General features: G+C 39.6%; 1 protein-coding gene across 1 annotated transcript in view; it reads right to left on the bottom strand.

Moving 5' to 3' along the window:
- Positions 1–15,575, bottom strand: part of ROS1 (ROS proto-oncogene 1, receptor tyrosine kinase) — an 82,852-nt gene that overhangs the window by 46,546 nt on the left and 20,731 nt on the right. Inside the window, exons 11-21 of the mRNA XM_075707632.1 lie at positions 14,718–14,902; positions 13,458–13,555; positions 12,416–12,927; positions 11,576–11,788; positions 10,591–10,701; positions 9,887–10,068; positions 8,744–8,935; positions 3,424–3,524; positions 1,440–1,654; positions 937–1,106; positions 183–345 (exon numbers count right to left, since the gene is read on the bottom strand). Coding sequence (XP_075563747.1) covers positions 183–345; positions 937–1,106; positions 1,440–1,654; positions 3,424–3,524; positions 8,744–8,935; positions 9,887–10,068; positions 10,591–10,701; positions 11,576–11,788; positions 12,416–12,927; positions 13,458–13,555; positions 14,718–14,902 — 2,142 coding nt within the window. The remainder of the gene's footprint in view (positions 1–182; positions 346–936; positions 1,107–1,439; positions 1,655–3,423; positions 3,525–8,743; positions 8,936–9,886; positions 10,069–10,590; positions 10,702–11,575; positions 11,789–12,415; positions 12,928–13,457; positions 13,556–14,717; positions 14,903–15,575) is intronic.

The raw sequence follows: 15,575 nt of genomic DNA, 5'->3' as shown, positions 1-15,575 counted from the left end.
GCTGTATGCATTTATGTGTGCAACAGATAATTGCCCAAGATACTCAGGAACATGTCCTGCAACTCTGCCTACAGCTAACTAGCTTTGAAAGCTGCTCATTCCTCTCCAGGTTTTCACTTGCCGACATAGACCTGGTCCCAGTACCCATTACAGGTGAGGAATGGGATTTAAAATTCTAATACCTCCTTCAGGGGCTCGAAGGGATACAGATGTTGTCGGTGCCTTGCCCCAGTATGTGTATGGAGTGACAGTAAAATCAAAGAGTGTAAATGGTTCCAGCCAATCAACTCGGTAGGATGGCACTGTCAGGTTATGGGGATGGAGGCACCGTTCACTTTCCAAAGACTGTGAATGAAATAAAACAGAATAAAATAAAACATAACATTTTTTCCCTCTCAGAAAGGCCTTCAGTTTTCCAAAAATCCCCTCACAAAGTTGGTCAACTAAATCAAGACAGAGCTTCTCTTCCTGTGAGCGACTGTTGTTTCACCAAATCCTGTGGCACTCTAGTGATGCGTAGCAATTTGCTAGCAATCTGCCCTTTGAATTTAAAACTTGCCAAATGTGCTAAAATTAAGGGTGGGTGAAGGCTAGATTTCACATTCAGGCAAAGGCTGTCCCACTGGCAGCTTAGAGGACGCTTCTGTCTCTGACTTACTGTGAAAGGCTTTCTCACACATCTTTGAGTACTGGGAGCTCCTCGCCTGGCACTTCACACCCCAGCAGCTAGCCCAGAGCTACTGCTAAGCCTGTGTTCCTCCTGTGCTGCCCTCAATGATGGAGAAACAAGACAGCTTGCTTTATATTTACAGTTTAGTTTGGTTGCTTGACCGATTTGTAAATGCTGGAGAAGAAACAAACTGTATTTCTGTTTAGAGATAGATACATCAGCAAGTAGATGCAGTAATACATGTAGATAATAAGGAGGGACTGCACGAATATCCTCACTTGTAGAGCTTTTGATCCCACGCAGTAAAAGACAGTTCCCCATTCCACATTTGTGGAGGGACTCCAAGTGATGTGAAAACTTGAAGAATTTCCTTTAATCCTGAAAGAAGGCTCTGGCACTGAATCTGGAATCACTTTTGGTGTAAAAGAAAAATTTCCTGTCCATAAAGAGAGGAAGAAATAATAATAATTTAAAAAAATACAAGCAATAGGTAGGATTTTCAAACCCAAGTTAAAACACTAAAGTACTATGAAAAATCCTGTAAGCTGTCATTAGATAGAAATAATGAATAACACCACCATGTGTTCTTTTTAGCCATACCCACCAGCTTTTATAATTGCACATTACCCAGGTATAGCCTAATATGTTTATTAATAAGTTGCTGTGGTTCATATCTTTTGTCAAATGACTAAAGAATTTCAAGAATAAAGAACTACAGGCTGACAGTTAATACCTTTATTGAGGGGTCTAGATAAAGAAAATAATATACCTGGCAAAGGTTTAAGTGATGTGTGAACAAGGGTAAAGGCTGCAAACTCTGCTGGTTGTGAGAAGGGAATGCTAAGGCTCTGACTGACTTCCTGAGTTGTGATGAACTGAAGACTATTAATCCAGAACAGACGACCACTGTAGTATTCCAGTGCACCCTCAGATATTTCTGAAGTACTCCATGGTGCAAATTCTGTTACGATGGCATTAACACAACTGTGGAAACACATATGAAATTAGCAAACCGAAAACACACATGTAGAGAGAACAAGATTTATTTAAGTTTGACACATTGACAAGTTTCTCATCATTCAAATCCTTAATACTCATGTAGAAGGCAGGAAAACAATTCAAAAAGTTTTCTTTAAGTTCTCTAAAGAAGAACACTTTTCAAAATGGCACATTGCAGGAGCACCTGCACAAAAAAAAAAAAAAAAAAAGCCTTCATTCCCTTGATTTCATTAGAAAACAGTTATAAAATGGCTTAATATTCTGATGCATGGATGTAGAAAATTGAGTATTTTGAAAAATCAGCCCATCTTCTCTCAGCAATTCCACTGAAATAGTGGAGTGCACTTCACAGCATGACATTCATTCTACTTCATTAGAGCAGGTCCCCAGATGAATTTGACCCTGCTGGTTTCCTTGATAACCTTCCATTATTTATTAAACTCTATTAAAATTTTCCTCCACTGGGATCACTGGTGATTTAATCTGTCGAGTTACTTCTATATCAAAACTTACAGGCCTTTTTTGGTCCCCATTTATCTTCTGGGTAAAAGATTAAATATCTTGTAAAAGGCATCATTTTGCCATCTCAGAAATGTCTTTCTCAGAAATGTCTTTCAGCTTAGACACAGGCTATCCAAAACAAATTTGGAAAAGCTTTGACACACCATCAGGTCCATTAGGATGGATTACTTCTAATCTCTCTATTCTGGCATGCTAGGGACAATGATTTATGGCTGCCAATTGGTTCACAATGGAGCTGCATGTTCTAGCTAAAACTAATCAATATATTTTGATTCTTTAAATGTTTACCATTAATCATAGCAAGTCTAATATCAGTGAGAAAATTCAGCTGATCCCAGACAAAGCCAGTCTGCAACATTATTCCTAGTTTTTACTTTCACTAAAAAATTATCCAGCCACCAAGCCAGGAAACATGAAATTACTACTCTACCCTTAACTGGTTTAGTGGTGGACTTGGTAGTGTTAGGTTAATCGTTGGACTGGATGATCTTAAAGGTCTTTTCCAACCTAAACAATTCTATGATTCTATGATTATGAGCACATGTAAATACAGATACTGTTCAATTAAGTTTAAGAAGTGTAATCTGAGGCTTGAAAAAAAAAAAATGGAACTCTGCATATGAAAAGGAGAAAAAAAAAATGTAGTTTCATGAGCTACCACTCATCATGCACTTGGCACTTTACAGAATAAATTACCATTTTTCTCAAGATCTTAGTATATATTCAAGCTGACCCATAAACATGGTTTTCGTTTTGTTTTTTTTAAAACTTTGCCTTTCAGGAATAATACAGACATTTCGTGCTCAGGATGATCAAGAAGAAAGTCTGCAGTGTACTGATTGCTCAGGTGAGAAAGTGGTGTCAGTTCAAGTCCTAAGCTCTATGCAAGATGAAAAAGTTACAGCTCTAGGCACTTGAAAACTGTCAGGTGTTGTAAATGCCAAGATAAAATAGATGATAAGTGGTGATTATTTCCTAAAGCTAAGTCTAAAAATTGATGAGCATGACCTCAGTTCAGTTGAGCTTCCATATTGTGTTTCTCTCACTGTAAAACTGTGTTAACAACCATCTCAACATGTAGTTTGTCATCATCTAGCTGTGATCATTAGTTCTTTTTGTTTATTTTTGAATTAGTAGCTAGTGTGCCCAGCACTGGACAAAATTTGTTTTTAAGGAGTATCACAAAAACTAGAAAATACAGACTTTCTTACCTTTACTACACATTTACTTACCCTTCTTTGCAAAGAGAAACTCTGTATAGGTTTAGGCATAGACTATCTTGCACAAGCCAGTAAAGAAAACCATAGGTGAGATCCAAAGTTAAACCAACCACCTAAGAAAAAAAAAAAAAGTCCAAATGACAATTTGAACACACCTTCACTTCTGAGGTAAAAGCTCTTAGGCATAACTGTTGTCTAGACAGCATCACGAGTAGCTCTTTTTTTTTTGGCAAAAATAACATTACTACGATGAATGCTTATTCTAACACAAAAAGAGGTAACACTAGAAAATAATCAGGTCCTTGGTGGACACATATTTATAGCAGCTGATTATTTTCTAGATAGCATTTTATGAGCACCTGTCACAGTGTTCATCCCTGGAGTATCTGAGTACTTCAGGTATGATGGCAATAGTATATCAAGTCATTAGTGGAACTACCTATCAAAATTTCCAGAACACCTCTGGTATTTTAACATTCTATGTCTGCAACAGGTGGTTGATATCCAGTCTGAAAGTCAGAATCACCTTTTGAAAAAAGTATTTCAGATATTTTGTCTTTGTTTTCTAGATTTGATTTTATGTATACAATATTTAATGTGTTGCATTATTTATGGAAAACACATGCAAAATTTTTATTGACGTATTTGGTTAAACAGTGAATTCAAATATTTACATTTTGGTAAATCATTTATTATCAAATAAAGAGTTGGGGGGGAGGGGAGGAATGAAACAATCTTCCTGTTCATTACTTCAATATTTCTTCTTCATTTAAGCTAGGTGCAAGATTTTTTGTTTATTTTTAATAGGATCTAATATTCAAAATAGAGCTTTCTTGCTTTTGTGGTAAACAACAGATTCAATACCATATGCAACAATAATAGAAATCAGACATCTAATAATCTGTTCTGTGAATAACAAAGAATTTACTTCCACAAATTAGTCTGCTGAATGTTATCAAGTTCAGTCTATGTCATGTCATTAGCACAGCTTACAAGTTGTTAGGGGCGTCTCTGAACATGTTTTCCAGCAGCTCTCAAACTTCTCATCCAAATACTAGTTGTAGCTATTCTTTTATAAGCTTAAATTTCCATTATGGGTATAAGTGGAGCAGCCTTTTTTTTTTTCTCTTTAATCTTCATTAATAAACTGCAGAAGACGATGACAGGAAAGCAAATGCCATATCGCTTAGTTGTCTGTTGGTCCTTATGTAATCACAATCTTGACATATTTCTGTTGACATTGTATGTCAGAAAATCAAGGTTTGAATGATTGCTCCTGTAGGATTTCCTGCTAAAAATATCTCACAGTATGTGCCTGAGTGCATACTTAGCCAACCGTGTTGTATTTTATCCCATTTACCTATTCTCCCTCCTATGCTTAACACCAAATTACATCTTCCTGAATCTAACTTGGTTTTTTAAATGTTTGGGTCTTCTTTCCTTGCCCCACTTTTTTTCTGCAACTATTATGTTTTTCCCATAGACACAGAATTATAGAATCATAGAATGCTTTGGGTTGGAAGGGACCTTGAGAGCTCATCGAGCCCAACCCCCCTGCAGTGAGCAGGGATTGAACATGTGACCTTGGCATTATTAGCACCATGCTCTAACCAACTGAGCTAACCCCGCATGCCCATCTCCTTTCTCCTAATCCCTGTATGCCCATTAATAAAAGGCAAAGAAGTATTTGTACTATTCATCTTCAGGAGTTAGGCAGTAATTTAACACCTCCCTTTGTTATGCTTCAAAAATAGACAAGCTTTTTCCGTTTCATGAGAGGCATTGGTCTCTGGACACAATATGTAGTTGTGATCATGCAATGTAGCTCAACATCATAAGACACAACATAAATTTAGCTACTTGAAATACCCTTGACTAGAAAGATTGAGAGACCACACCTAGAGGGTCCTGGCCCCTCCTGCATATAACGTACTTTGCTGCTCCCCTACAAATTAATTACTTTTGTCCCAGGCACATTGTACAGTGTAAATGACTTAGTGCTTTGGAAATTCTGTGCCAGATCCTAAGCTGGAATAAATCAGAGTAGCTCTGCCAAAATCAATCAAGCTATGCCAATATGCACCAGCTAAGCTAAACAACTGATTGGAAAACAAAATAATTGTCATAAAAGGATCTAGTTCATGCCAAAGAAATTATACTTTCAAAGCTCTGCCTTCATATTTGTTTAGGAAACCTGTCGTCTCCGTAGTCTCTTCTATTCCTATCACTCAGATTTCAAGCTAAAAGGAGATACAGCTATATACTGCTGAAGATCCTGTACTGACCAGCTGAACAGCAATTCTTTATTAGAAAAGCAGCTAGTAAATGCCAGTAAGAACCAGTTATGTAGAGAACACACTCTAACTGTTGGATAAGAGCAATTAACTATTACATCTGTGTTTTAGTGTTGAGGTAAGATGTACTCTTTTCAGGATAAAGGACTCCATTGTGCAAGGAAGATACATATTAGTACTGGTGAAAACATATATTTGCATCCTTATGTGGGACAATAATGACCAGCTCGATAATTCCACCATTAAATAATGTTGTACTGCCTTTTTTTTTTTTTCCTGATGGGTTTATTTTGGGGTTTATTTCAATAAACAAACACCTGTCAGCTATAACTGGTCACTTCTCAATCTAGACATTTATAGTTGGCTTTTTTCCTGTATGCATCACTGCAGGAGGCTGAGTTCAGGAAGTCAGTGCATAGATTAGGGGCAGCAGAGAAGCAGGAGAGGAGATGTTTTTTTGTAGGAGGTGTGAATGGTTGAAGGCTGGTATCACTGACATAGAGAAAGGTGCAGAAAAAAAAAATTACAGGAACAGACAAGTGTCTTATTGCTGCTAAGGTTCTTGAAAACAAGAACAAGAAATTTTAGGTTAGCATGAGGCAATTCAGAGAAACAGGTAGTGAATCAAAAGAGAAGGACAAGGAAGGTGGCATTTGCTGCTTAGAATAAACTGCAAATTGTCAGTCCTTTGCAACAGATCACCCAGAAGATATGTGATAAGTGTAAGTGTGCCGCTGAGCTTGGACAGCATATATCTTCCCATGAGGACAGTCCACACCAGCCAGTTTCCACAGAGAGGTGTGAGGCTAGTACTGGAAGACAGAGAGACCCTTTGCAGCACAGATATTTCTCTCTATATGTGACAAAAGTTTTTCAGTTCTTCTGTATTTAGGTTTACAAGTATAGCAGGTGCCATACAACAACCAGCTTTCCAGCTCCTTCCCAAACCCTCATGAGTATAACAGACACCTGTGAGATCAGCTGGTCTTTCTGGATGTTAATTGCCTTTCAGAGACTAAACCAGGCCTGGCTTTTTTTATAAACAGAGAAACACCAGGCTCTTTCCTTTGGGAAAGGAGACTGAAATGTTCTGGGGAAGCTAACCAAGACACATAGATCTCTAAAGTTTAGAAAGGGTCTTTAATAGAGAACCTGGCTCCAGGTAAAATGGGAGCACAACTTTTACGATAGATGGAATAAAAACAAAGGCTTCTTTAGCAAGAGCTGTGTTTTAAGGAAAGCTGTTGCAGCAAATAATATACCTGAGTTGACCTTTTCTGTGACAGTCAACCTATGCCTCACTCCAGCGCTTGGGAAAGAGGGTAAAACCCCACACAGGCTGTGGTTTGAGCTGAGGAGCATTCAGCTTTTCTTTGAGAGAAACACCATAGAGTAAAAGCAGTGCAATAGATGGGACGGTCCTTCAGCCCGACCTGCTCAGGACCCAGCCTGGAAAAGCTTCAAAAGTTCACTGGATTTGCAGTCCCAATCACACTGACTCCCAGAGTCCTCCAGTCCTTGTTATGGTAGTAAGGGGTTGTCTTACCAGGGAATTGGGTCATCCATTATTTTTCCTCCAGATACATGAGGAGTGGAGGAAGCGAAAGGGAAAGGGAAAAAACAGACACATATGCGGCTGCTGAGACCCTGGCAGATCTTTTCATGAGGTGAATATTCAGTCTTAGAGTTCCTTCGCTGCATATGCAGCACTGAATCCCACCTGGCAAGAATGAGAACAAGTCCCTGGCATGGCAAATCACACATGGTGGCAGAGGCAGGATGAATTTGGGGAAGGCAACAATGATCTATGAGGAGCCAGCAGTGAACCAAGGCCTTAAGAGACTTGATAGGACATCAGGAAGGGGTGAATGGAGAAGAATGGCATGGAAGAGGACAGCAGAGATACAGAGGTTGTTTGTGAGGACCTCAGAGCACACCAAAAATTCTCCAGATAGGGAATGGGAGTTAATGGGCTCCACATATTGCAGGGTCTTTGGTGAGCTATAGGTGGGAATGGCATCTCTATTTCCCCTCTACCAGCCTACACCTGCACGGGACCCATTATCTACCCTAATACAGCTAGAACAACAAGTCCCCCCCATCCCTTTTCCCCCCCTATACTGTCCACTATCTTTACTCACTCTTGCAAGAAACCCCCTTCCCTTCTCCCTGAGGAGCTGCTCTGTTCTGCAGCAGCCTCTTCTCAGCCTTCTGGAGCTCCCCAGCAGCCTGGACCAAAGAAAGAGGGGCCAAGCTGGGGCCAGGCCTGCATCCGACTCGGGCAAGGGAGAAAGAGAAGATGGGGAAGGGAAGGGTTGAGCTGGGGATGGAAAGCCTCTAAGATCCCCAAAGCACAGGACTCGCTGCTCCTGCCACCATATGAGGGACAGGATCAGGCAGGATGGGGACTGTCAGTGGCAGATCTGGCACCCTCACCAGCGCTGCAGCAGCCACAAGCTGTGCTGGGCCACGGCAAGGGCCAGTTGTGCTGAGCGCAAGTACGGCACCAGTTGCCAGCCCCACTCTGTCATCAGCGCAGGCAAAGCCTTTCTCTGCAGCAGCACCTCTGCAGCCTGAAGTGCAACTCTGGTGTCCCTGGCAAGGGTCTAGCCCCAAAACTGGCCCTGTCGGGACCTGCGAGATAGGGTACATCATAAAGGAGGTAGGATGCTATGGAGGTCTGGCTCCATATTTTGATGGGAAAGCCAGAACTGATCATTAGACTTAAGTCATTTGGGAAAAGTACCTTTCACATATGGGAAGGAACAGCATTACAACCATAAGGACATCTTTAATGTCATATTTTGTTGCAAGAGTGTGACTTTAGAATTACAGACCAAAGTTTTGGTATGACTATTACACAATTTAATTTTTACCCTGTTCTCAAAATGATTTAACAATATTGCAAGAAAGACGTGTTATTCTTCTAGTCATAGCACACCGACTTTGACAACCATGAGCACTGACTATATTCAAGAGATCAAACCACTAAAATGCACACCCCTCAAAAAAAAAAAAAAAAACAAACAAACAGTCACCTGTTTACCAGAAAACTGCAGCTGCTCTTGTAACATGAGATACTCCTCTCCATTCAGTCTTGCGCTCTCCACTGAATACATTGTGGCCCAGTACAAGTAGCCATTTACTGAATCCACTACTAGATCCTTCACTAGGAACACAACATGAGCCACAACATCCATATGGCCTCCTAGCAGTGATTTTCTGTAGATCTAGGGACAAAAGAATTGCTTTTAGCATCACACCTAAATCATCAGCCATGATCAATTGAGTATACATAAGTGACTTTTCCACAGCTGTTTATCAGAAGCTTATGCAAGCCTTAGGCTTTCAAAGCCTAAACCTTTTGTGTTCAAAGTATAAGGATGAAGAATAAGGCAAAATTACTAGTTAATGATTGCCAGAAAGTAACAAAAGAAAAAGCTGAAATATCTCTTCCCCTTGGTTTTCCTAGTTTTGGCAGCCTTCTGTCTGACAGAGTTTCTCACCCACTTCATATTCACTATTCACAAGTGTAAATGAGGGTGCAAGGCAGTGTGAAATCTGGCCTCCTAGCTCCAGTTTTTAAAACAGCTTCTGACTTTGCACTTACAAGAAATGAAAAGCATAATTTGACAGCACTGCATAAATTAGCACTGCAATTTTGAAGTCAGATACCTTTTAAATAATTCACATGTCAGTGTTCCTGATATGAGAGTGTGCAAAGTGCAATTGTAATTATTTTTTTATCTGCAAAATATCACAGTACTGAGGCCAATCTTGAAAATCTCTGTGTAAACAAATAATCTTAAATTTGATTAAAATAAAGTCCATCTACTTCTTAGCTGAGATCAACTTGGCAGCCTCCATTTTCACTGTCTTCACTTATTTTTACAATGTTGAATCCAACAAAACTGTTGATAGCATGTTGATTTGCCTGTTTTGCACCTGTAATTCAGTATCCTGCATTAGTGAATATTAGTGAACATTTTACCCCAAACTTTTGTAGAACTCTGGAAAATCACACAAGGGAAGAAAGGCCTCCTTGTTCTACACTATAATAGCAAAGATCCAGATGAATCTCAAGTTGCAAGAAGTAAGGATTATCTTCCCAAATACTGTTTTACAGTCTTTCTTGTTGACTTTAGGGTCTTTTTCCTTTTAAGAAGTGCAACTATACCTACCGTGTTTGCTTTGCCAGCCCAGTACAAGCATTGACCCAACCAATCAAAGGCCAACATCCTTGCATTTCTGATGTCAGATACATAAGTATTTTCAGGGGTACTCTCTCTTTTGTTCAATGACCAGGTCTGAACTTGCCCCATGGAATTAATCCAATAAAGAGTGTCATTATACCAGTCGAGGTCTTGACGAAAAAAGGGAAGATATTAAGTATTTTACAAACATGTAAATAAAAAACCATATTTTTTTAAAGAATAAAAAGTAGCCAGACACTTCAGTTTTTAAAAATCAATACAAATGAACACTTAGGCTCAGTTAACATGAAGACAGATACTTCCCTATAGGAATACAACATACATATATAGTACATATATAGTGGATATATAGTCCTGATGATTGTAAATGTATGACATATTAGGATGTTGGAGGCAGAACTATTTAGTTCAGAGAGTTGATTTTAGCTCTGCTGTAACTGTGGTGATGTCAGTAGGGTTTCACTAAGGATTAATGTGATCCATAAAGTAGAAGAAAGAGGGTGGACACAAAGGCTTGGCTCCATGAAGCTGCTTCACTGGACTGCACTGCATTCAAGCCTAGACTGTTGCAATGAAAGCTCTTGTCTTTCAGTTCTGTTGATGAAATTTATGGAGAGCTAATAAATGCTGACAAGTCTGTAACACCAGCATGCAGTTTGTTTAGTATTTACCTGAAATATTTCTTATATGAGGATAGAGGAGTTCTCCCGGTCCATAGCTATCCAGCTGCTGCTTCCAGAGCCCTTCAGCCCCCACTGCCAACATATATGGTTCTTCTTCAGCTGATAAAGAAACAAAACTGCACTTGTGCACACCAACAAGCAACTAATGTATACTACTTATGTTTCAATAGCAGGGGATCCTGTTTCTGGAAAGTTACAGAAGCACAGTTAAAACTGCCCCTGCCCTAAGGAATAATGAACAAAGACAGACATGAAAATATCTTAATTTAAGAAACTCAGAGATTCGGGGTAGGTTTAGGTCCAGAACAATAAGTCAATTTGGAACCCTTTTAGATGCTTGAAAATGACTGTGTGTTTGGACCTGGCCTTACAGAAGTCAGGCAAAAGTCACCTCTAATCTCAAGTGCCAGTCCAGTGACTTAAGTTGAAAGCTATTTTCCCCTCAGACTTAGGTTATTATGGGTTAACAAGGTTTCAAAAAGCATTCCAAAGATCTACAAATGTCAGACATTGTGCACACATCCATTTCCCCCATTATCTATGCTCAAACCAAGGATTTTCAGCTTTTAGTGAGCCTGCACTTTCCCATAAACTGTCATTAACCCCCAAGGCACTGCTCAAACCACTTCATCATAGAAAGTGTTTTACAGAGCACAGGAAAGGAATAACACCTCTCATACCTGTTCATTCGACAGTGTATCAAGTAACGTGTTTGATAGTGTATTTGTATTAGAAAAATATATATAAGTAGTAATAATAAATACATAATATATAATACCATTATAGTAGTTTGAGAATCTTACTACTTTAACTAAAAGCAAATTTTCTTATCCTGTATTCCTTACTGTTTCTAAGATAATCCTTTTTGTGCCCCTTATTTTGCAGTCTTTGCCCAAAGCCTGGGCCTCACCAGGTGGAAAGCTCTATGCATAACTCATTCTTCATTTCACCTGGGTAACAAAGAAATTCTCACCTTCTTCTAAAGTTGTGCCTCTAAATGACTCCGACCATGGCCCTTCACCAGCAGGAGACACAGCTCTGACTGACACTTCATATGCTGTGAAGCTGGCCAGGTCCTTCACTGTAAAACTAGTGTCACTAATGTTTGAGACAACCCATTCCTCCTCAGATGCATGCTGAGATGACATTTTCACATCATAGGTCCAGTTCTGCCAAGCAGATAGACCTGTGAGATGCAAACAGTCATGTTATTACAGAGTAGATGGCTGTAACAGATGACACACAGTTTTGAGAAAACTGTACGTTGGGGACTGATTTCAAAATTGCCATAATCAGGGGAATTAGGAAAGGGATAAATTAAAAATTTACACTCTCTGGCTCTGGGACCAACCAAGAGTAGTGGTTCAGTCCCCCATTAAGAATGCAGTTGGAAGAACCAAAATTTTCCCCAACCAGGTAATTTTCTGCTGTTCAAAGACACATGCACAGAAGATAGAGACCATAGCACAGTCACTGATCAAAAGTCGTTATGTCTCTGGCATGCATTTTCTGAGTGATATCAGCAACCAACATTACTGCTACTCCATTCCATACTTAAGAAGCAGCCTTGCTTAAAATCCCTTGCATATGACAAATGAGTTACCAGTTTAAACTTGTATTAATTCAGCCACACAATTTAGCTATGTTACTGGCAAATCTTGGGTTAAATTTTTCAAACTGAGCTAATTCCACATCTTCCAGCAGGACCGGCTATTGAAGTCACCAAAGCACAGCACCAGGAAAAGGGAAACGAGGAAGTTATTCCTCTAGAAAGAAAAAGAGTGGACTTTCAGGAAGAAACAACTGAACTTACTGGTTCCAATAGTGTGTTCAGGTGGTCTCCAGCTGATCACAGCTTGGTCCACTCCAAATAGTGCCGTGACAAGCCGAGGAGGAGTTGGTAAAGGAAAAGGCTGAGTTGATGCTCCATAGAAAAGCAAGTTGCCAAAGCCAAAGTACTCTGGATACACCAAATTGCAATCCACAACATACTCATTGAAGCTAGAACTCCCCACTGGAGAGACCTCCTCATGGAAAACTGCCCAGCCATCTGTGACAGTAAACGTGTTATCCTCATAAACAAAGCTCTCCATGTCATTAAGTGGCACGTGTGATCGCAGCGTGTGAAATTCTGAACCATCAATAAAACCTGACACAAAGGCCTGTTCTGTTTTGTTGAAGAAAATAAGTCTCTTAGATTGGAAGTTGATCATGAAGTCTCTCAGAGCACTGGATTTCACTACTGGTGAAGCTGTGGAGGCAGTGCCGGGAAAGAGTGGAAGGTTTGCTCTGTATATGCCATCCTCCAGGAGACAGAAAATATAGCTGGCCATGGAGCAAAATAGACCCAAATAACTACAGTGCAAGAACTCTGTAGATGAGTCATAAATATTTTAACAGCTCAGAGATGTGCCTGTTTTTATGCAGACAATAGGAAAATGCTTTTGGTGCTATTAATATACATCCTGGGAGAATTAAGCATATCACTTTTTACCTTCTGGGGATTTGGCTGGCAGATTATTGGAGAATATTCTTCCATAATACCTCAAGTGTTAAGCATGGACATTTAAATTGCATATTCATAAGAGCACTGAATGTCTGAAAACCAGATTTCTGCATTGGAAATACTTTATCTCCTCTGCTAACACCCTAGGGAAGAAAATTCAGAAAACAACACTGCATGGTGTCACTCAATGTTCCAATTGTTTTGTAGTTTGTTCTATGTTGCCAATTGCACTTTTGTTTTGGTAAGGCAAGAGTTTGAAACAGGAACCTAGATGAACAATGAAGTGAAGAAAATTAGAGAGGAGCTTTATAGAACCTTTGACACCAACTGCTCAAAGGAGGACACTTACCCATTATAGGGATCCGCTATAACCTTCCTAGGGGACGTCACATAAAGAGGAGTAATGTCGTCAGCTGCCGTGCAGTTCTCTAAATGGCAGACATGTATCTGGGGAATGAGAAGAAAAACTGGTGGTGCATTCATAGGGTGTTTGCTAATGAGCAAACAAGCTGACCTGAGATTCCTTCAGGGGAACCAGACAACAAAACACCCCTCCCACAATTCTAGGTCCTTGTGGGCTCCTCAGTTGTCAGTCACCTGAGTATAACACGTGTACTCAAGTACGAATGCATCCATGACAGCTTACCCTGAAAGAGCTGTCTGTCAGCCATCCTCCTCTTAACTTCCTACCTCTAAGCTGGAGGGAAAAGCCCAATTTGGGTTGTATAGGCAGACTGTATTTTGAAAATGATCTGGCAGGGAAGGGAAAAGAAGGAAGGAAGTGCTTTTCTGATCGTGGGAGCAATACCTTGGGACTTCTCTAACGTGCAATGGATTCAGAAATCCCTGCCATCAGTCTGTTCATCTACAGCTTATTTGTATCTTTTTATCACTACTGCTTTTCCTCCTCCCTGTTCCCTGAGCAATAAGCAAAAAATCAGACATGGCAAGAGGATTGCCCAAAAAACTAACAAATCTCCCCCACTAACCATTGAAGGCAACTTTCTAGTCCTTTGTGCATTAGAGGACTACAAAGGTACATGCAAAGTCTGACCATTAGTGTAACTGATGTTTTATGAATCAAGTGCAGGGTTGCCATCTACATTTTTATTTCAAGTTGAAACCATTGTAATCTGAGCTGTCCGCACTGGTATGAAACACTTTCCCTCTTGAACATCTTTTGCCAGTTACGATGGGCATCATAATCACTCACTAGTTATCGGACCACTTTCCTGAGGCAGAATAGGAACTGAACAGGCTAGATGGAGAACCAAGTAACAGAAACAAAGTTGCTTATATTGGGTATGACGTGCGTGTGAAGTCTCAAAAACAAAGCAGTTAAAACTAAAGCTTTTTATATCCTAAGGAGAAAAATAAGACAAGGAGACAGAGTTCCATATAGCCTGTTTGCTTTAAATATGACCTGATATTCAAGCCTTTCTTCTTTTTAAAACTCTGAAATATGTGAATATTATTAAAGTAAAAAATCTATTTCTGTAAGTGTATTTTGTGCATGCATATCTATATATAAATCAGATTTTCTCATGTAAAATAAATCACAGTAATGGTTCAAATGAAATAAGAAATTAATTAAGCCCTAGAGCACTACCTTTTCATTCATGACAAAGTATATCTTCTGGTAAAGCCAGTCTACTGAGATGGACGTAATATTTCCCCAGCCAGCGTAAAAGAGCATTAGGTCAGATACATCAGACATATTTGCAGCTCCTTTCACCCAGATGGAATTCCCCTCAGAAAAATAGACAACTTGCTGATAAACATTCACAGAAATTCCTAAAAATAGAAAGATATGTGCACACAGACAATATAAGAAATAACTTTCAGTTTTTCAGTTACTTTTTTCTGCCTGCCTTTAAAAGATTTTTCAATCTGCAAGCCAGCATCACGGGAGAAAAGTTAACTCATTTTTCTCCTCCACTTCTAGTCTTCTTTCAGATAATAAGGAAACTTTCCCATTTGCTGTATAAGTGACATTATTTTAGACAACTGCCCTTCAGAAAGATAATCAGACAAAAAAAGTATATGTAACCTGCAAACCAACTGACACTGACTGCCCCTCTCCAGGGCAAACAGATGCAATTGGCATCTCCTCACAAAGCACCATTCACTCTAGAATTCAAGCTAGACATTTTCTGTGCCACCCCTGTACTATCAAAGCATATTTAGCCAGGGGCAACATTTGTTCTCTGGTGTCTTTGTGGCTCTGTGAACTTCGGTGGATAAACTCAGATTTCCACACTGTCTCCAAGGACCAAATACAGCACCAGTGCAGATAAGAAACATTAGAGTGGCGAGTAATTTGAGATAACATCGTTGTCTGGTGACTTAGGCTACTAAATACCTTGTTACAGGGCTCTGTGCCCCAGACTAGCTAACACACTAGCATACTCTTCAGTCAGTATCTTTTGACACTTCGTATTATTTAATTCTTAAGTTCGAACCACTT

This window comes from Pelecanus crispus, chromosome 3 (assembly GCF_030463565.1).
Source record: "Pelecanus crispus isolate bPelCri1 chromosome 3, bPelCri1.pri, whole genome shotgun sequence".
In the NCBI taxonomy this organism is placed as follows: Eukaryota; Metazoa; Chordata; class Aves; order Pelecaniformes; family Pelecanidae; genus Pelecanus; species Pelecanus crispus.
This window is presented reverse-complemented; position numbering and strand designations above follow the sequence as displayed.